Here is a 20,994-nt window from a genome sequence, read left to right as displayed (position 1 = left end):
GGGATTTCTTTACCTGGATGATTGAGCATGCATCAAGACTTCTTTGTTTTTGTTTTTTGTTTTTTAGTAACAATACAACCTAGAAAACATGTTTATTACAAAATATGTTGATAACTTCATCTGAGGAACATGAACTTCAACAACTCTTCTTTTTTTTTTCTTTTTTTTTTTTTTTAACTCGTCTACTTTAATCCGTTGCTCCAGACTGCTGGGTTGTGGTTCGCTCTGCGTAGTGGATAGCTTTAGCTTTAGCCACTTGGTCTTTGTTAGCTTCCTTAAAATACTCATATTCTGCTAGATGAAAGTGATTTAAGTGTTTTTGTGGTGGTTCATTGGCTACTTTGGTGAACTTAATGTTTTGCTCACAGTGATGAGTTTCTACGCAAATGTTAGCATGTGACTGTTAGCATGTTAGCACAACTAACTAGCTTATCAGGAAAAAAATTCACAGATCCCAGTCAACTGGTGAATCTCTATTAAAAATAACATTAAGTTATTAGGTCTGAAAAATGTTGCTGTTATATAACAAGTTATTGTTATTAGTACTCAGTGCTGTATTTCACAAAAATGAGTCCAGTAGTACAGTAAATGGAGCATAGTTTTCAGGCACTGAATATGCATCTGTACTACTTTTTTTTTTTTTTTTTTTACTTTTTTTTTTTTAAAATCTCTGGACAATGCTGCTAGTCAAATTTGAACTTTTGAAGTAAATGATGTACAGTGGGGCAAAAAAGTATTTAGTCAGCCACCGATTGTGCAAGTTCCCCCACTTAAAATGATGACAGAGGTCAATAATTTGCACCAGAGGTACACGTCAACTGTGAGAGACAGAATGTGAAAAGAAAATCCATGAATTCACATGGTAGGATTTGTAAAGAATTTATTCGTAAATTAGGGTGGAAAATAAGTATTTGGTCACCTCAAACAAGGAAAATCTCTGGCTCTCACAGACCTGTAACTTCTTCTGTAAGAAGCTTTTCTGTCCCCCACTCGTTACCTGTATGAATGGCACCTGTTTGAACTCATCATCTGTATAAAAGACACCTGTCCACAGCCTCAAACAGTCAGACTCCAAACTCCGCCATGGCCAAGACCAAAGAGCTTTTGAAGGACACCAGGAAAAGTATTGTAGACCTGCACCAGACTGGGAAGAGTGAATCTACAATAGGCAAGCAGCTTGGTGTGAAAAAATCAACTGTGGGAGCAATCATCAGAAAATGGAAGACATACAAGACCACTGATAATCTCCCTCGATCTGGGGCTCCACGCAAGATCTCATCCCGTGGGGTCAAAATGATCATGAGAACGGTGAGCAAAGATCCCAGAACCACACGGGGGGACCTGGTGAATGACCTGCAGAGAGCTGGGACCAAAGTAACAAAGGTCACCATCAGTAACACACTACAACGGCAGGGAATCAAATCCCGCAGTGCCAGACGTGTTCCGCTGCTGAAGCCAGTGCATGTCCAGGCCCGTCTGAAGTTTGCCAGAGAGCACATGGATGATACAGCAGAGGATTGGGAGAATGTCATGTGGTCAGATGAAACCAAAGTAGAACTTTTTGGTATAAACTCAACTCGTCGTGTTTGGAGGATGAAGAATACTGAGTTGCATCCCAAGAACACCATACCTACTGTGAAGCATGGGGGTGGAAACATCATGCTATGGGGCTGTTTTTCTGCCAAGGGGACAGGACGACTGATCCGTGTTAAGGACAGAATGAATGGGGCCATGTATCGTGAGATTTTGAGCCAAAACCTCCTTCCATCAGTGAGAACTTTGAAGATGAAACGAGGCTGGGTCTTCCAACATGACAATGATCCAAAACACACCGCCCGGGCAACAAAGGAGTGGCTCCGTAAGAAGCATTTGAAAGTCCTGGAGTGGCCTAGCCAGTCTCCAGACCTCAACTCCATAGAAAATCTGTGGCGGGAGTTGAAAGTCCATGTTGCTCGGCGACAGCCCCAAAACATCACTGCTCTCGAGAAGATCTGCATGGAGGAATGGGCCAAAATACCAGCTACTGTGTGTGCAAACCTGGTAAAGACCTATAGTAAACATTTGACCTCTGTTATTGCCAACAAAGGTTATGTTACAAAGTATTGAGTTGTATTTTTGTTATTGACCAAATACTTATTTTCCACCCTGATTTACGAATAAATTCTTTACAAATCCTACCATGTGGATTCATGGATTTTCTTTTTCACATTCTGTCTCTCACAGTTGAAGTGTACCTCTGGTGCAAATTACTGACCTCTGTCATCATTTTAGGTGGGGGAACTTGCACAATCGGTGGCTGACTAAATACTTTTTTGCCCCACTGTATGTCTGGGTCTACCAGGCTATTACAACAAAGCCCCCAGGCAGAGATCCATGTTCCATCTGTGTAGTGTAAATGGTCTTGAAAGAGGTGATAGTGTCTTTCCTTTGAAGTCACAGCCAGCTGCCATGTTCTTATGAGAAAGTGTTTCTCTTTCCACTCACCACTACTATGACAGTCTTCCCGTCAGCTGCATAATGAACCTTTTCAACGTGACAAAGCATACTCTGCAGGCTCGGGTGTAGAAGCCCGCAGAACAGCATTCTACAGACATTAGAGCATTAGAGGGTCAGCAGGGTGGATTAGAGGGTGAAAAGAATTTCTCTCCACACTCGAACTTTTAACCTCACTAATACAGGAATATATTTTCTATGTCGAGATAAGCAGTGTCCCTCTCGTCCTCATTTTCGTTGCTTTTCAGCCTGTCTTCCCCTCCCATTCCTCCTCCTTCCATTTTGTCATCTGTTTTCTTTGCTCCAGTGGCAGCAGTAATTTTAGATGCCTCTCCTCTGGTGTGCTTGTTGGGATGTTACAGCTTTTCAACATGCCATAATGTGTCGAGAACAAGGACGCTTCCACCTAAGCTGGTGCTTTTTGATTTATCCCCACCATATGGGCTTGTTTTTGATTTATGATGATAGAAACGCCCAGCACAGATGTGGGGAAGTATTCGTGTGAAATCAGATTTGGAAGTGAATATATCTTGATTTAAAAAGTTCCCTGGTGGTTTTTTAAAAATGCTCTATAGCAGAGTGTCCTGGTGATCAGAAAGTTATGGGGACATAACGCATAAACTACAAGATGAACTATTTGATAGATAAAGTACCACACAGAAAAAAAAAATAGGAACGTTGGCTGTGACATACATCAAGTTCTCTGTCCAGAATCGATTGTAGACTTAAAATCCTCCAATAAAATCCTTCATAATAGAGTTTGTTCTTCATGAAGCTTGTGTATAAATCATATTTGTTCCTAAAGCTTTATGGTTCTACTTCCTTTTTTGGATTTGCTTCTTTAACGATGTTGCTAGGCTGTTTGTGGACTCGTGTTTTTGCCCCTTGGTATATTTCCGTCTTTCTGTGCGTGTCCTTCTGCTTGCGGTGCATGTGTATATGCGTGTCACACAGCTGACACTGCAATACTGTTCTCATATGTTTTCTTTAACCTTGAGTAACCTCTGTTTAGACATATCACAGGGTAAGGCTGCTGCTGCTTCAAAGGTTCACAGAGCTCATGGTTACAGATAAGCTGTCCACATTAAATGGCATTATAAAACTTACACTACACTTTTTTTTTTTTTTAAAGAGACTGGCAAGAATTTCTTTAACTGTTTAAGGGACAGTTGTTTTCAGACTGTCCCTTAAGAAAACAAAATAACTGTAAGAACTGTGGCCCAGTAACCTCACATCTTTTCTCGGTTAACACTACAGTGTCTATAAAAAGTTAACTGTGTCATAGGTTGGACAGTGACATTCACAGAACAGTTGAGAAATCAGATATTTCTTTGATTGCACAAGTTCATTAGATATTTAGGAAAACTTAAGAAATGTATTTTCAATTAGGTATTAATTGTTCTTTATTTTTATGTGACCCATGCCATTTAGATGACTCAGGGGACGAGGAGCCCACGTCCCAGTCAGACCGCAGCGAGATCCAGGGCACCCTGAAGATACTTATCAGCAAGCTCGATGACCTCAGCACGTGTAATGACCTGATCGCCAAGCACGGGGCGGCCCTGCAGCGCTCCCTGAGTGAACTCGAAGGCCTGAAAGTCCCTGTGGAGGGAGGAGAAAAAATCAAGGCAGTCAACGAGCGAGCCACCCTCTTCCGCATCACTTCCAATGCTATGATCAATGTAAGTAGCTGTGACAGACCGCGCTGCAAGACACGGCAGGGGTTAGCAGTGAGTGATATGTGTCCCACATGCTTTGGTATGATCAGTATGACAGGAGTGGCAGTCCTGGTTTGTGAGCAATGAGAGATGAGATCAGTTCACAGTGTAGTGTGTTTAAAGAGACCAAGGCTGCAGGCATGGAGGTCGACCAGATCCTGATACAAAATACCCTGACTTGTGGGGGACACAAGTCAGGGTACTCCTAGTGGCAGTTCCAATCCTGCCTAAATGGGGAGGGTTATGTCAGGAAGAGCATCCAGGGCCAAATCATCAAGAATAAGATTTCCATACCAGATTGGTCGGATTTAAAATCATCGCCTCCGTTGCTGCTGGACATGGATGAAGGGGAAGGAGAACAAGGAGAGGGTTGTTGAAAGAAGAGGATGTTAAGATAAGGAGAGATTGAGGTAGATGATTTGTTGTATACATCATTTAAACACTAGCACCTCAAACCAAATGGGTGCCTCTGGCATACTTTCCTCCCTCCATAAACAGATAGAAATATTGTGTACAGAGGCAAACAGAAGCTAGCCACAACCATTGATGAGTCTCTACAGGGAGTGCAGAATTATTAGGCAAATGAGTATTTTGTCCACATCATCCTCTTCATGCATGTTGTCTTACTCCAAGCTGTATAGGCTCGAAAGCCTACTACCAATTAAGCATATTAGGTGATGTGCAACTCTGTAATGAGAAGGGGTGTGGTCTAATGACATCAACACCCTATATCAGGTGTGCATAATTATTAGGCAACGTCCTTTCCTTTGGCAAAATGGGTCAAAAGAAGGACTTGACAGGCTCAGAAAAGTCAAAAATAGTGAGATATCTTGCAGAGGGATGCAGCAGTCTCAAAATTGCAAAGCTTCTGAAGCGTGATCATCGAACAATCAAGCGTTTCATTCAAAATAGTCAACAGGGTCGCAAGAAGCGTGTGGAAAAACCAAGGCGCAAAATAACTGCCCATGAACTGAGAAAAGTCAAGCGTGCAGCTGCCAAGATGCCACTTGCCACCAGTTTGGCCATATTTCAGAGCTGCAACATCACTGGAGTGCCCAAAAGCACAAGGTGTGCAATACTCAGAGACATGGCCAAGGTAAGAAAGGCTGAAAGACGACCACCACCGAACAAGACACACAAGCTGAAACGTCAAGACTGGGCCAAGAAATATCTCAAGACTGGTTTTTCTAAGGTTTTATGGACTGATGAAATGAGAGGGAGTCTTGATGGGCCAGATGGATGGGCCCGTGGCTGGATTGGTAAAGGGCAGAGAGCTCCAGTCCGACTCAGACGCCAGCAAGGTGGAGGTGGAGTACTGGTTTGGGCTGGTATCATCAAAGATGAGCTTGTGGGGCCTTTTCGGGTTGAGGATGAAGTCAAGTTCAACTCCCAGTCCTACTGCCAGTTTCTGGAAGACACCTTCTTCAAGCAGTGGTACAGGAAGAAGTCTGCATCCTTCAAGAAAAACATGATTTCCATGCAGGACAATGCTCCATCACACGCGTCCAAGTACTCCACAGTGTGGCTGGCAAGAAAGGGTATAAAAGAAGAAAAACTAATGACATGGCCACCTTGTTCACCTGATCTGAACCCCATTGAGAACCTGTGGTCCATCATCAAATGTGAGATTTACAAGGAGGGAAAACAGTACACCTCTCTGAACAGTGTCTGGGAGGCTGTGGTTGCTGCTGCACGCAATGTTGATGGTGAACAGATCAAAACACTGACAGAATCCATGGATGGCAGGCTTTTGAGTGTCCTTGCAAAGAAAGGTGGCTATATTGGTCGCTGATTTGTTTTTGTTTTGTTTTTGAATGTCAGAAATGTATATTTGTGAATGTGGAGATGTTATATTGGTTTCACTGGTGAAAATAAATAATTGAAATGGGTATATATTTGTTTTTTGTTAAGTTGCCTAATAATTATGCACAGTAATAGTCACCTGCACACACAGATATCCCCCTAAAATAGCTAAAACTAAAAACAAACTAAAAACTACTTCCAAAAACATTCAGCTTTGATATTAATGAGTTTTTTGGGTTCATTGAGAACATGGTTGTTGTTCAATAATAAAATTATTCCTCCAAAATACAACTTGCCTAATAATTCTGCACTCCCTGTAACTGCTTTTTTGTTTGTTTGCATGTTTTTGTTTTTTTGTTCTCTTCTGTTCTCTGTTTCACAATTTTTCTCTTTTGTGCAGTGAAACCACAGCATCTTTATGTAGCAAATTGTTGTTCGCTGCTATTTAACGTTCAAAATCACATGTAGCAAAACGCAGGCTCCAATATGACCAAGTTGGTCATTACTGCCAAATGTTTTTTCTGATTACGTGTATGCTCTACTGTAATCTGGCCCAGTTTCCATTTCCTTTACAGTGAATATTGTGGTTTTAGCTGTCTGTTAGTAATGGATGACAGTTCATATAGAATTGAGGTCATGCAAACGTGATACTGGATATGATAGTGGGTGGGGGTGACAGGAATAGCCCCAGCTCCCCACTCTTCTCAAAACCCTGACCCTCCCTGCTTGGTGAGGAATGTTAGAGCCTTCTGGACTACAGTTAGACTGACAGACCTGGTCTGACTAAAGACAAATCATACAAGGTTGGTCTTTCTTTCCGCTTCTACGAGTGGCTGTGGTTTTGATTGCTATTTGACTTCTAATGCATGACTTTCAGTTGAAGCTTTTTTTTTTTGTTTCGTTTTGGTTTGTTTGGGGTTAAAATAATTTACTAAGATTAGTTGCATTTTTGGTTGCAATTAGTTTGAACTTATCAACTAATGTTTTATAATTTAAAAATAAAAAGTTGTAACGAGGATCGCACTTAACATTGTGTAAAAGGCCAGTGCTCAAAATGATGAGCCCGTTATTGTTTTTTTTTATTTTTATTAATTGACTGGACAAGCAAAAAAAAAAAAAAAAGATCTTCTTGGATTGCCAAACTCATTAAAATGCCATTTGGCTTGCCAGGAATGTGCTTTTAATGAGAAATCAATGTTGGTCCAAACTCCCTTTAGTGCAAGGATTTCTACTGCCACATTTTTGGCGCCTACAAAGAGGCATCCTAAAACTTTATTTTACCCATGTTAAAATGGTGTTGACATGTAAAGTGTGAATAAGGAACAGAGGAGAGAGAAGGTGGATTGAGGAAAGCTGGAGGCCATGATGTAAAGGTACAACTGCACGCTCTTATTAATCTGGCCTTGGGAGAGGGTTTAACTCTAGTTCGTTCAGCAGTAGCCTGACTCTAATGGCACATTTACATGCATTTACACACGTACTCTTTCAGGGTTATACAATTTACACATGAACATAAACTTTAACCAAGTTTACTTTAATCTGCGCTACATAGTTCCTTCTGCAGAGTTCACCGGGACTGTGTGACTCTTGGTGTTTAATGTCAACCCTCACTTACATACATATGTACTCCTGCTTGTTCATTCAGTTTTTTTAGCCTTTATCAACCCCGTACTTAAAACACCAGAAGTCACATGCAGTCTATGCTTATAGTGGAGAGTCAGCGTTTAAAAAAGTGGAACTGTCATATTTTCTTCAGGGGGTGTTTGAGTTTCATATGATGGTTATTGTCTGGGGAAGTGGCCCACATCGTCACATGCATTTGGGACATTTAACTGACTCTAAGACATTAATATTGAAACATTTGTGCAGGGCTGTTTAGGGTAAGAGACTAACCAGGCATGGTAAGGTGATCTGATATTTCACTTCTTGTGTTATGATCATACTGCTCTACTAACATTTTGGATTAATGACTGTGTAATTAGGAAATTTGATCGTCTTTAATGATCAATTTCTAGTTTAACTTATTTTAATTTAGCTTTAAAAATGTAAGTGTTTTTCCTTGCTCTATAGTTTGTTAAGATAGTTTGTTGTAAGCCTGTTAATAATAGCGTGGATTTTTTTTTAATTTACAAGTGTGTCTTAATAATTTTGGGCAATATCTGGTTTTTCAGTATTTTTAAAATGAAGCTCAAGAAATAATCATAATTTTGTTTTGGGGGGGGGGGGTTATTAGCCTTATTCAAGAGTACCGAGTATCCTTACACAGGTGGGCATAAATCAGTAATATGACCAGGATGAAATGCATGAAAGCATACATTGCTCTGGTCAGTAGGAATGTGAAAGGCTCTATGATATGATAATGATTGTGCATCACAGTCAACTGCAACACAATTAACTTGACTTTTTTTGTAGCAAAAATTATTTTAAAAATGTGTATTTGTAAGGAATTAAAATATTAGGCTAAATGTCTTAATGTCCCGGCCTGTTACTCTGACAAAACCAGACATCCGAAGATGTAAGTTATGAACATCTTTGGCTATTATAAGACTTTGTTGTCCAAATATGAATTGGAGCAGTGAGAAAGTAATAGTTGGTAGTTACAGCTCCCCTTAGCTTTACTGGGTATACTTGATAAATAAAATACAAAACAAAAATCTGTTGTTTGAAACTATTTACAGTACCTATACCACCACCCGGTATACGGTTAATACCACAGCTGCCCTAAGTTAATAGTGTTGGTAATTACCATTCTTTGTGTTTCTGTAATGATTAATCCACCAGTAAGCTCAAGCGCTTTAATTGAAATTGTATTTATTAATGCTAAGATATAATTGTTGTTATCCATAATTTCCAAATGTACTGTTTTACAGAAAAGCTGAAATAAATAATAAAGCATGTTGGGTTTAAAAAAACAAAAACAAAGATACAAAGTCGCAGTTGTTTGTATCCATTTCTGAAGAGAAAAATTTGTCAAATTTAGTTAAATCTAACTTCTCAGAGAAATCCAGTGTTCCGGCTTAAATTGGGTATTAAAAGCGTAAATTTACCTAAAAAATAACACCATAAATTTTTAGTTTCAAATAGCTGTTTTTTTTTGTTTTTATGACAGGTGGTATAATACTTCTGTTGAGGGCTATATAGTCATAACTTTTTTTCCCCAACAAAACAAAATCCAGACTGCAGTTCCATCATACTAAGAGCCCAGATGAATTGAACTGTGTGACACTTTTGCCCCGAAGGTTTTTAACCTTCAGCCACTATTTTATTTAAGTGGCTTAAGCTACCTCTCAGCAGTTCCTCTCAATCTCTTCTTGTGATGACAGTGTACCACAGAATAAAGTCAAGTCAAGACTTCCATAACATTTGATTTGTGGTTGCTTTTAAAGCCATGTTTGAAAAACAGCTGGATAACCCCACGCTGAGAGATCAGGGAGCATCACATGACATTTTTAACATGTATGGAGTCAGCTGAGAGGTGTTACTTGGGTTCATTGACCTCTGTGCTCAGTGAGCGTCAGTGGCAGCATGTGCTGACATGTAATATGTGGTGATCTGAAGTAACCTCTCTGTCTGAGCAGCAAAAGCAGAAGAGAAACAATGATACCCCCTCTTGACGCAGATATAGAGCCTTATGCAATCAGAGTGTTAAACGCAGCTCATCAGTCACTGATGTTTTCTATGTTTACAGTTTGCTCCAAGGCGCATTTGCCACAGCGGGGAGACGGAGTAAATCTCGACAGACAGCTAATTAACATATTTATGATTGCTCGAAAACCTTATGATAAGCAGCCTTGATTACAACACATGACACAAATGCATTTACGGCCCTTTCCATCCAAATCTTCTTTCTCTTGTATTGTTGCCAACTGTGAGGAAAAGTGATACAGGATTTTTATCCCAACTGATTGTTTCCATTTTGTTAAAAAAGTTGTTTTTAACAATTCCCCCCTCACGATGTGTTTTACATTGATTTATTTTTCACTCCTGTCTTCTGATTATCTGCTCGTGTGTTTCTGTTACCCAAGGCGTGTCGAGACTTTTTGGACCTAGCCGAGACTCACAGTAGGAGATGGCAGCGGGCTCTGCAGTATGAGCGAGAGCAGCGTACCCATCTAGAGGAGACCATTGAGCAGCTAGCCAAGCAGCATAACAGCCTGGAGCGAGCGTGGAGGGAAGCACCCACGCTTGTTTCCAGCGCACCCAGTGCCCCTACCACCAACAAGGGTGAGACTGGCTGTCTGTTAGTAGCTCCTGTGGACCTTAGCACGGGACTCATACCAATAGCTAAAGGTCACACGTAGCCTTGGGTTTAGTATTATAGACTCTCCTCATGTGGAGGACAGAAGTTTTGAGCTGTGTCAGAAGATTTTAATTAGACAGCAGTTAAGATGTAAATAGTACTTATCTTAAGAGTCTCTTTGGTTAGTTTATATTCTCATGAGTTTTTGGCTGGAAGTGATCTAACTTTTAGCTATGCTCTAAAAAAGTTACACAGAAAAAGCCACAGTTTATATTTTGTAAAAACAAATTGAGCACCCATGAACTTAACCTGGGGACCCATTTCCAGCCCTCCTGTGATCTCTGTCTCTGCTGTTTATAATGAGGGTTTAAAACATAGTTGAGTCCCTCTTCCTTCCTTTAACCTTAAACGCAATTGTTAATTCATACAGAGGATAATTATATTTTAACCACTTAGGCAGAACATCAGAAACACCAGGTCCTGTGGGAACCACAGTTTCTTCAAACTTTCATTACCTTTTATACTATTTTTGCCATTTGTCACTACTTGCTATCATAATGGCAGATATGAAATTTGAACCTTTAACACAGTAAATGGTTAGTTTAGAGTTTTTATTATTTATACATTATACAGAGCTTCTACACAGCAAACATACTCCCTCCCCTTTCCCTCTTTTACCCATTAATTGTACTTTATATAAACATTTGTGCTTCTCACTTGGAAGCTGGTTAAAACCCATAATGGATCACTGAACACAGTGAACGTACTGAGTGCTAAATAGTCAGTACTAAATATAAGAAGCATGCCCTGAGGTACTTGCATCATTCAGGCTAGTTACCCAACAGGAACACTGCCAATTTTACGATTAAGCTAATTATTCCCCGATTAATCACCACTGGTATGTGATTATATGCCTGTCTCTCCTGAACACTGCAGAATACAAACTCACTGTTTTTCACTGGGATGTCTGTGTGGACTCATAAATGTATATGTCCACTTGAAGGGAGTGAGAGGTCACGGAAAGAGGAGGCAAGTGATGAAGATGAGGATACTGAGTACTTTGATGCCATGGAGGATTCCCCTGCGTTTATCACAGTGACTGCCAGTGAGAGCACGCAGCACAGGTCAGTCTCACACAGGAATCCGTGCAGTCTCTGCTCTCTTTTTATGTATTCATTAAAAATGCACTGTAAGAAAAAATGGATATGAGAAATATAGTTTAACCATGCACGCTCCAAATTGTAAAAACTGCGAGTTTGACGCTGGGTGACGTCTGAGCGGGGCTCTGATGATAGCTGATGGCATGAGAAATCGAAGAGCGGCGTGTCCTTTTCTGTCATGTGTTCACTTTCGGTTGTACAAATAAAAACCAGCCTTAGACTCTCACAGCGGTCGGTTTTCCTGCAGACAAGTTACCCAATTTTTGTGTCATGTGACATATCCGTCAACTCCAGTTTCACAGTATTCATCTGCAATACTCAGCAATCTCTCCCCTCCCTTGTGTATATTGTGTTTGCATGTGTAAAGGGGAAACAAGAGCGTGAGGGGATTTTGGCGAGATTGTGTCCTGCGTCGCTGTAGAAAATACTTTCATTTTGTTCCAGGCGATCTCAGAGTAATTTGAGCGGAGCGAGCGGAGGCCAACCCGGTGACTGGAACCAGGACGACCATGTAAGTGTCTTCCCAACATGCCTAAATAATGGCACTGACATTTGTTAAAGGAGCAAATATTTGTAATCTCAAAATAGATTCATTTCTGCTGCTGCTGCAAAGCTCACACCTCATTGATTTATTTATGTAACATCTTCACTTGCTGCTTTCACAAGTATCCTTCCCTGCCGTGCTTAAAGAAGGATGCAAGGATACGCACACAAACTTTGCCAGTGGTTTGAATCATTTAGTACTCAAACATCTGTTCTTCTTCTCCCTCAGCTCTTTCTAATATTTTTCTCTCTCTCTCTCTTACACATCTGTGTTTTCTCTCTTTTTCTCCTGTCTTTCTCTTGCTCTGTCGCTACATCTGGAGATATGCTGCCAAGCTGTCCACAAAATTGAAAGTATTGTCTCAAACTTGTATATCCACCCTCTTCTCCTCACCTAATCCCAGATGTCTCCAAGCTGTAACGATGTGTCAGGAAAGGAGCTTCAGCCGCGCAGACAAAGGCGGAGTCATATCCCAGACAAACCCAACTACTCCCTCAATTTGTGGAGCATCATGAAGAACTGCATCGGCAAGGAGCTTTCTAAAATCCCCATGCCTGTAAGTGTAGGCGTGCTCCCGGTTCTTCTTGCTGGCAGGTAAATCTGTAAGGATTGCATCTTATGAGTTTCTCTCTGTTATCTTCCTTTCAGGTAAACTTTAATGAGCCTCTGTCGATGCTGCAGCGCCTCACCGAGGACCTGGAGTATCACGAGCTTCTAGACAAGGCAGCCCGCTGCGACTCCTCACTAGAACAGATGTGCCTGGTCGCTGCCTTCTCTGTCTCTTCCTACTCAACAACGGTCCACCGGACAGCCAAGCCCTTCAACCCCCTCCTGGGCGAAACGTACGAGCTTGATCGCTTGGAGGAATTTGGCTACCGCTCGCTGTGTGAGCAGGTAATGGCACAGCTACAGAGAGATTTTGTTTGCATGCTTCCTGATGTGCACGCACAGTTATTCAACACACACACACACACGACGGTACACAAGGTTAAACAGAGCCTTTGTGTTTCTGTGTCCTCTCAGGTGAGCCATCACCCACCTGCAGCTGCACATCATGTGATTTCCCAAAGAGGCTGGACCTTATGGCAGGAGATCACCATCGCCAGCAAGTTCCGAGGCAAATACCTCTCCATAATGCCTCTGGGTAAGACCGCTAACAAACTTCATGCGTAAATAATAATTATATGCCTGCTGTGTTGTGCTATGCAATAGAAAATCATGTAAGTAGTGAAATATAAATCTTCTGAGGTGGAAATGCATTGCCTGTGCTCTGAGCATTAATGTGCTGGATGACAGATTCAGAAGCACAAAACCAAACAATAATGCGCAACTGCAAATTAGCAATAAAGCAGATGTGAGAATCTGTCTTTTGTCGCCGTGTGTCCCCAGGTGCCATTCACCTGCAGTTCCACGCCAGCGGGAACCACTATGTGTGGAGAAAGGTCACCTCCACAGTGCACAACATCATTGTGGGCAAGCTGTGGATTGACCAGGTCTGTTTATTATGTTTAGTTTATCGACATCATGCCTTAATACCACTGAGCTTCCTGAAAAGCCCGTAGATATTTTCTTCTAGCAGAAGTGTGTGGCACAGACCAGCAGAGTAGGACTGAAGAGGGGAATCAACGTAAAGCTTTTTAACAGTTCAACAAGTAGCTCCACAGTATCCGGGGATTTGTCTTTAGCTTTGATCTAAATAACAACCTCTTGTTTCTTTGAGATGCCCCAGTTATAGTGTGGAGGGAGGTTTGAGGGGCAGGCTTCACATGTGTCTATTTGGAACTATAAAACCCCATCCACCTCCTCCACCTACATTTTTTTCCCTGTCCTGCTTTCGTGTGTCACATCCATCTGTCAGTGTGCATTTGTGTTTGAATGCTCATTTTAAAGAATCCATGAAGAAGAAAAACACAGATTATATCCACTGGAATATAAGCTCTTGTGTATAATAACAAAGCGTCAACCTGTTCCTAACATGAAAAAGTAAAAGTACAAATATCCTAAATTACTGAATATTTGTAGTATTTGTTTCTTAAAGGTACTCTACAGACTTGAAATACATTCAATTTCAATTCAGTTTTTTTTTTATATGGCACCAAATCACAGCACTCACCTTAATGTGCTTTACATTGTAAGCTAAAGACGCTACCATGATAGAGACATAACCAACCCCATGTCCCTCTATGAGCAAGCATTTAGTGAAAATTGGAAGCAAGGAAAGGAAACGATCTAAAAATAAATTACTCACATTAGTGTCTGTTTTCTGATCAAATGTACAAATGCTATCAGTTTTTTGTCCTTTTGAGTGTAACAAAATCACCAGCTCTGTGTTGAGATAAATGTAGTTTTGTCATCTCTGTATTGTATTATTCTCTTCAGTATATTCACCTTCATTCTCTTTGCATTGTTCTGCCACTCGGCTGTCCTCCTTTGCAGAACGGGGTCACCCAAACAGCTTCATATTAACCTACAGCTACACTCTCTGTGGTTGGCTATAGCGGAGCACAATTGTCAGTAATAAAACAGCTGAAACAAGCGAGGCACTGACAAAGAATGTATTTTTACATCACAATCACACCAGCATAAACCTTCATTTTCTCCGCATGGTGGCTATTTTTAATATTTTCTTTTCATGGCTGTCATATGCTGCAAAATCAGATTAACCCTGTAACACCCAAGTGTATCTTTTTGATGATTTTTCTTTTCTTTTTTTTCTTTTTCAAAAGTTTTAATAAACCACAAATAAATAGGATTTTCTGAAACATTTTCATGGTTTGGGCTTTACAGGGTTAAGCATGAGACCTTAAAGGTACATCCCACTGCAGTGTCCAGCACTGTGCATGCACATCCTTGCAGGACAATGCAAGGACCTGCTTACCACATGTCTTGTTTGCAGTAACAAGAGTAGTAATTCTACACATAAGCACATTGTTTTAGTTTGTTTAGTGTGTGTGACAGATGGACAGGTAGAATGAAATAGTGGTGGATTTACCTTAACTGTCATTCCAAATTGAATCTTCTAAGTCCTGACTCACTGTGAAACTCGCTGTGATATGTTCACTGGCTCAAATGTCATTGTTCTCTCTTTCTTGCTCTCATTCTGTATTTTTTGCGTGTCTGTGTTTGTGCAGTCGGGAGACATTGAGATTGTGAATCACAGGACCAAGGAGACCTGCCAGCTCAAGTTCTCTCCCTACAGTTATTTCTCCAGGGATGTTCCACGCAAGGTAAACTCTTTGTTTTCCACACTCTGCTGACACCCAGCCTGGGTGTGACGTTGCGGTGTGGGGTTCATTTGTGTGATGCTGCCTCCTGCTGGACAATACCAACAAATGTATTGCTTTGTGTAATAAGCTTAGTGTATGAAGTCAGATCTCAATAACACCCTTTTGTGTTGTAACACTTACTTAAATAAAGAGCACATTTATTTGTTTGGAGCAAATTTAAATGTAGTCATGTTCTACTGATGGGACTGGGTATTTACATACCTAACATTACTTGGAAAGAGCAGCTCTGTGCTTGTGTTTCTAGCTTCTGTTTTCTCTGTTTTTTTCCAGGTGACAGGTGTGGTGGCAGACAGTGGGGGCCAGGCTCACTACATCCTCTCTGGTACGTGGGATGAGAAAATGGAAAGTGCCAAGATCGTTCAGAGCAGCCGAGGAGGCAGCGGGTCAGAGGGCAAGCAGAAGATGGTCTACCAGACTCTGTCCCCCAAACTGCTGTGGAAGAAATACCCGCTCCCGTAAGCCAACAGCCATAGCTGAGTAAACAGCTGCGATGTGTGATAAATGTCATGGAACTCCACAGTGTACCTTATGCCAATTCCTTCTTGCCTTGTCAGGGAGAACGCTGAGAACATGTACTACTTCTCAGCTCTGGCACTGACCTTAAATGAGCTGGAGGATGGGGTGGCAACGACCGACAGCCGTCTGAGACCAGACCAGAGGCTGATGGAGGACGGGCGATGGGATGAAGCAAACTCCGAAAAACAGAGGCTAGAGGAGAAACAAAGAGCAGTGAGAAGGAGGAGGGAAGCAGAGGCCTCAGACGCTCTGGATGAAGGTATGAGACTGAGAACAGTGAGAGTGAGTGTGTGTCTGTCTGCGTCTAGTGATGAGAAAGGAGAAAGAAAGCAAGAGTCAGGGCATAAAGTTATTTTATGCATGTATGGTAGTAAAAGTCCCAATCATTATTAGATTAGACAATGTCAGGTGGGAGCTGGAGCATTATTTTACTACAAATATCATTACAACAGATAAATCACTGAATTAGAAAATCCCTCAATAGAAATATTTGATTAAAAGGGATCTGTGGCATGCTGTGCTACATAATCAAGGCTGAGCTCATACCCAAGTATTAGATCAAATGATTAATAAGCAGTAACTGAATAATTTACCTAAGCTTCTTGAGCTCTATAATTTAGATGTAAGAGTTTTAAGAGTTCACGTTAAGAAAGCAGGGCTCATTAAGAAAACTAAGAAGAGATGGTTATAATAAATAAATAAAGAGTTTAAATCTTACGGGGACCTCAGCAGACACTTTTCATCCTCGTGGCATTCCTGTCTGTGTGTTGTGCGTAGGCTAGATTGTTTTTGATGTACCCATGACTTGTCTTTCTTTTCCTCCCTCTATTGATGGTCAGAGTGTGATTATGACTCTGGTGAGTGGGGGTTGCCCTGTACCCCTCCGTTGTGCATCACTCCCACATACACACACACACACACAAACACACAAACGCCATCCTCTGTGTTACTCTGTGTGGTCTGCCTCAGTGTTGGGAACTGCATGAAACCCTTCTCATGTCAATTTCTCCAAATAATGACTCAGGAAAAAAAAAACACTTTTTCCTGCACACATGCAACATTTTCATTCAGAACTGGCCTCGGTAACATGTTGCATTTAAGAAAATGATTTAACATTACAAGTATTCTCAGTGTGCTCTGGTGAAGCCACATTAGCAAGTGATTAGATTGGATTTCTTCCTGCATTGCCATTATGCTTTTTCTTTTTTTTCGATTGGACACTTTTCTGGTGCACTTTTCTAGTTTTTTTTTTTATATGCTTGTTTTTCGTTTTGACTGCTCTTTTTATGAAACAGATTCATTTTTTAGTTCAGGGACTTCCAAAAGTTTGAGTATAGCTCCTTCACCATGAGCCTTTCAGGTTTTGACATATTTGCACAATGTGTGCTCATTTGTTTCTTTATCACTACTATATGCATTGTATGATGGTGAAATGATCTGAGTGTGAATAGCCTGCGAGTGTGGCTTCTCCATTAGAGGATAATCGGATCAAACCAATGGATTAATACCTGTGATTTTTTTTTTTTTTCCTCCCTCACAGGTAGAGAATATGAAGGCTACCAGCCATTGTGGTTTTACCAGAGGAGGGACTCAGTTACTGGAGAGACAAGCTTTGTGTACAAGGGGGGTTACTGGGAGGCAAAGGAGAGACAGGACTGGAGCCTGTGTCCTGACATCTTCTAACCCAGGAACCTCCTCTGGGATCACACCTAACCTCATGAGACAGTGAACCGCTCCACCTCTGGTCCTTAAGCATCGGAGCGAACGAGCACCATGTGGACCTTTTTTTTCTTTTTTTGTGTGTGAACATGAGAATGTGTATGTTTCGCACACTCTCAGATTACACTGTACCTCCAAATGTACACTCTATGGGCGTTCCCCGAGTAGTCCTATTTGACACTATACTCAAACAGCCGTGACAGAGTTGTAACAGAGTTGTAACACCACACAGTAAAGCTAACCCGCTCAGTCCTGATGCTCTGGTGTGCCGGAAATGCTACCCACAATGCACTTTTCTGTGTTCACTCCACTACAGAGTTTCCCAAATTGGATAGAAACCCACATCAAAGCTGCTCATGATTATAAACTGATTAAAAAGAATAAAGAGGGACATAAAAACAGAACACACAACAGTATTTCAATATTTGTAAGAAAAATGTCTTCACCCTCAGTTTTATTCAGTACAACAGAGATTAACCTGGGCCTACTTTATTAATTAGCCTCCTCATTTTCTTTATGGTAAACATTTTAAGTGCTCATTATTTGCCTCTTTTGATATGTTAAAGCCGGGCTTAGAGCAACCACCGGTCACAGGGAAAACGTGTGTTTATTTCCCAACCGGCTGATGAGTGATCGCTGACAGTTGCTGTGAGATCGACTGCTAAAACTCCATTCACAGGCCTAGAGACCAGTCGGTCACCCCTCCTCCAGGAACCACTGGTTACTAAGGAAGCGTGTATATTACGAGATCGGTTGGCAAGTGGTTGCAGGAGGTTGCAGACGCTTGCATGAAATTGGTTCATGCAAGAGGTTTTCGGTGCTGCATTGAAAACCTCTTTGTGATTGCTGCTAGCATGTGCTAGCACTTTGCCTCAGTCACCAGCAGTTTGCAAGGGGGAGTGTTGACTTTTTTGCCAACTACTTGCCAAGTGGTAGCGAGTGAAAATTCACTGAAACCATAAAGTAAAAGTTGCACCTTGTATTGGTTGCAACCGCCAGATGCAATTTTTACTTTCACTTCTCTGGTCTGTTTTGCCCTTTTCAGTACAACTCTGAGAGGGTTTCGCTAACAGCCAAAGCAGGCACAAGGAGCCTGTGGGTATAGCATTCTCTGATTTTTACCCGACGATAGCAAGCAAGCTGGTTGAGGGATACACATTTTTCCGTAGCAACCGGCAGTTGTCAGGGGGTTGCCAAACTATGTCTGTGACTGAGGTATAGAAAGTAATGGATGAAGACTCTGAAATAGTCACAGCTTTGATTGCATGTGTTATAAACTATGGAGAGTCAACGTGTTCAGTAAATATAAAAAAACCCATAATTAAATACAGAGAAATGAACGTACAAATAATCACATAATTAACTACAGAAAATGTATCTAATATAACCATAAAGTGAGAAAAAGAATCAGACTAACCTCTGTATCTCGGCTTACAGGTTTTACTTTATTCAGTGTTAAATATTTTATTTATAAATAGGTTTATTTTCATCAAGAAGTCTGAGGACAAGTGGGGCAGAGCCCATGTGATTGATTTGTGATATAACGGGCTCTAGAAGTCAGAATTAGCTGACAGACTCGGTGTTGTTATGGAAGAAGATGATATTCTGGGGGGAAAAGTTTAAAAAAAAAATTAAAGGTTTGGTTAAAGTGGTTTTTGTCTTAAAAGCTGCTAGAATGAAATAAAACCAGATATTAGGTTTTATGATGTATTATCTTTTTTTTTCTAAATTCATGTGTGTTTTAAATTTTTATGGTTCTGTTATATATTTTCTGTATTGGTTCGTCAGACGGATTCATTCTAAATATATTTGTATTTCATTTTCAACACATTGAGTCTCCATAATCTACAGCTGTTTGATCCACTAGAGATTGGTTTATGTCAACTAATGAAATATGCATCAAGGCAGTAATCCTTTTTCCATTTGGACTGGATATTAAGTTTTCCCTTTAGGGACGTGCCATTAGTCTGTTCATGTTATTTATATTAGAAATATGAGCTGTCTCTATGCTTCATTGGATCTCAGTCATCTTAACATTTTCCATTTGTGACTCTGATTAGGAAAAATTATATAGTAGTAGTTTGATTATAACACATTAGTGCAACTGCAGTGGTGACATTAAAACACTTGTATCACTGTCACGGTAATTTCCATCAAAGACCTGAATAAGCACTTTTCACTGTGGTTGACTAGAGGTTAGTACATATCTCTGTGTTGATGTTGAGAAAATCTCACTCTGTACATGAACACTATCTTGTCCTCTGGTGCTCTCCCGTGGCAACACTTACCATATCATCAGTGATCGATTTAACTAGTATCATCTTCAGTGATCGTACAAAGTATTAAGTCTGCGCCCGATCACTGAGGCATTAACAAGTAAACATTAACCCGGGAACACACCGGTTTCTTCTCACTAGTTCCACAGCATCCATCCCTCACTAGTTTGTAGTCCAGATGTTTCCAGTGGAGTTACTGAATTTGAGACTGGAGCGGGTACTCCAAGGAACCCACAGTGGCTTTAGTTGATAGGAGGTCAAAGGTTATAGAAGCAGACAGGGCTGGTTCCTGTAGCGCTCCTCTTTGCAGTCAGCTGTAGCCACAGAGGACAAGCCAGAGCGGCCACTCCAGGCTCTCTGCAGCTCATTTGCCATTTGTGGACTTGCTGATCTGGGATCAGCTCACAGAGGTACACTGAGTCTTTTGCCTTTAACTGACTGAATAAGGGAACGAGTCCCCTGACCTGTGCACTACAAGTCTACAGTGACAAGAGTTTTGAAGAAAAAAAAAAAAAAACAGTCGATATTTTTTTGTAATTATTGTTAGGAATGTAGAATTTGGAGGTATTGTATCTACCATCCAGCCTATTTGTGTGAATATTTTGTGATAAAACAATGATATTGTAAAAGAAGAATTATACTAATGTGACTATTGAGTTCTCTGTACAGCAGAGGTTAAGGAGGGGGTAGAGGGGGGACTAAATGAGCCTGAAGATAGACACTAACTCAGAGGTGTCCTCAATTTGGCCAAAAACTGTGTTAACACACTGAAAATAAAGTTGTTTTTTTTATATAGTTCTTAATACTAACATGTTGTTAGCTGTGGTTCAGTTATTTCCTCTGATGTGTGGGTCATGCAAATGTAAAGCGCGCACACACACACACACACACACACACACACACACACACACACACACACACACACACACACACACTGGAAAAGAAATTCCTTCACACAAGGAAGAAATGCTAGGATTTAGCCGATAGAGTGAATTTTAAGTGTGATAATATGAGCTCTTAATGTTTACCTGTCTGATTCTTTAGCAGTGAACTAATGATAGTGAGAAGTGAATTCTGGCAATTTTACTCATTTACACAAAAGGTTTTCTTACAGTTTGGAGTTGTGGTTGTCATGAGCATGGTCACTTGTTAAAAGGAATAATTTAGTGTTTGGAAATTAATTTTGTTTTGAAATTTGCTGGAGTTGGATGAGAAGATGAAGCCTTCTCTTGTTGTAA

The 20,994-nt window shown here is 40.8% G+C and overlaps 1 protein-coding gene across 1 annotated transcript in view; it reads left to right on the top strand.

The window, feature by feature from the left end:
- osbp2b (oxysterol binding protein 2b) overlaps positions 1-20,666 on the top strand; it is a 51,115-nt gene extending 30,449 nt beyond the window's left edge. The window contains exons 3-14 of the mRNA XM_082553842.1: positions 3,925-4,175; positions 10,040-10,238; positions 11,258-11,378; positions 11,859-11,925; positions 12,362-12,514; positions 12,607-12,852; positions 12,982-13,102; positions 13,348-13,451; positions 15,090-15,185; positions 15,516-15,700; positions 15,800-16,020; positions 17,302-20,666. Of these exons, the coding sequence (XP_082409968.1) occupies positions 3,925-4,175; positions 10,040-10,238; positions 11,258-11,378; positions 11,859-11,925; positions 12,362-12,514; positions 12,607-12,852; positions 12,982-13,102; positions 13,348-13,451; positions 15,090-15,185; positions 15,516-15,700; positions 15,800-16,020; positions 17,302-17,444 (1,907 nt within the window). The 3' untranslated portion in view covers positions 17,445-20,666. The remainder of the gene's footprint in view (positions 1-3,924; positions 4,176-10,039; positions 10,239-11,257; positions 11,379-11,858; positions 11,926-12,361; positions 12,515-12,606; positions 12,853-12,981; positions 13,103-13,347; positions 13,452-15,089; positions 15,186-15,515; positions 15,701-15,799; positions 16,021-17,301) is intronic.
- The last annotated feature ends 328 nt before the right edge of the window (positions 20,667-20,994 follow it).

This window comes from Aulonocara stuartgranti (genome assembly GCF_965226115.1).
Source record: "Aulonocara stuartgranti genome assembly, chromosome: 12".
NCBI classification, from domain to species: domain Eukaryota; kingdom Metazoa; phylum Chordata; class Actinopteri; order Cichliformes; family Cichlidae; genus Aulonocara; species Aulonocara stuartgranti.
The sequence above is the reverse complement of the archived record's forward strand: the minus strand, read 5'-3'. Positions and strand labels throughout refer to the sequence as shown.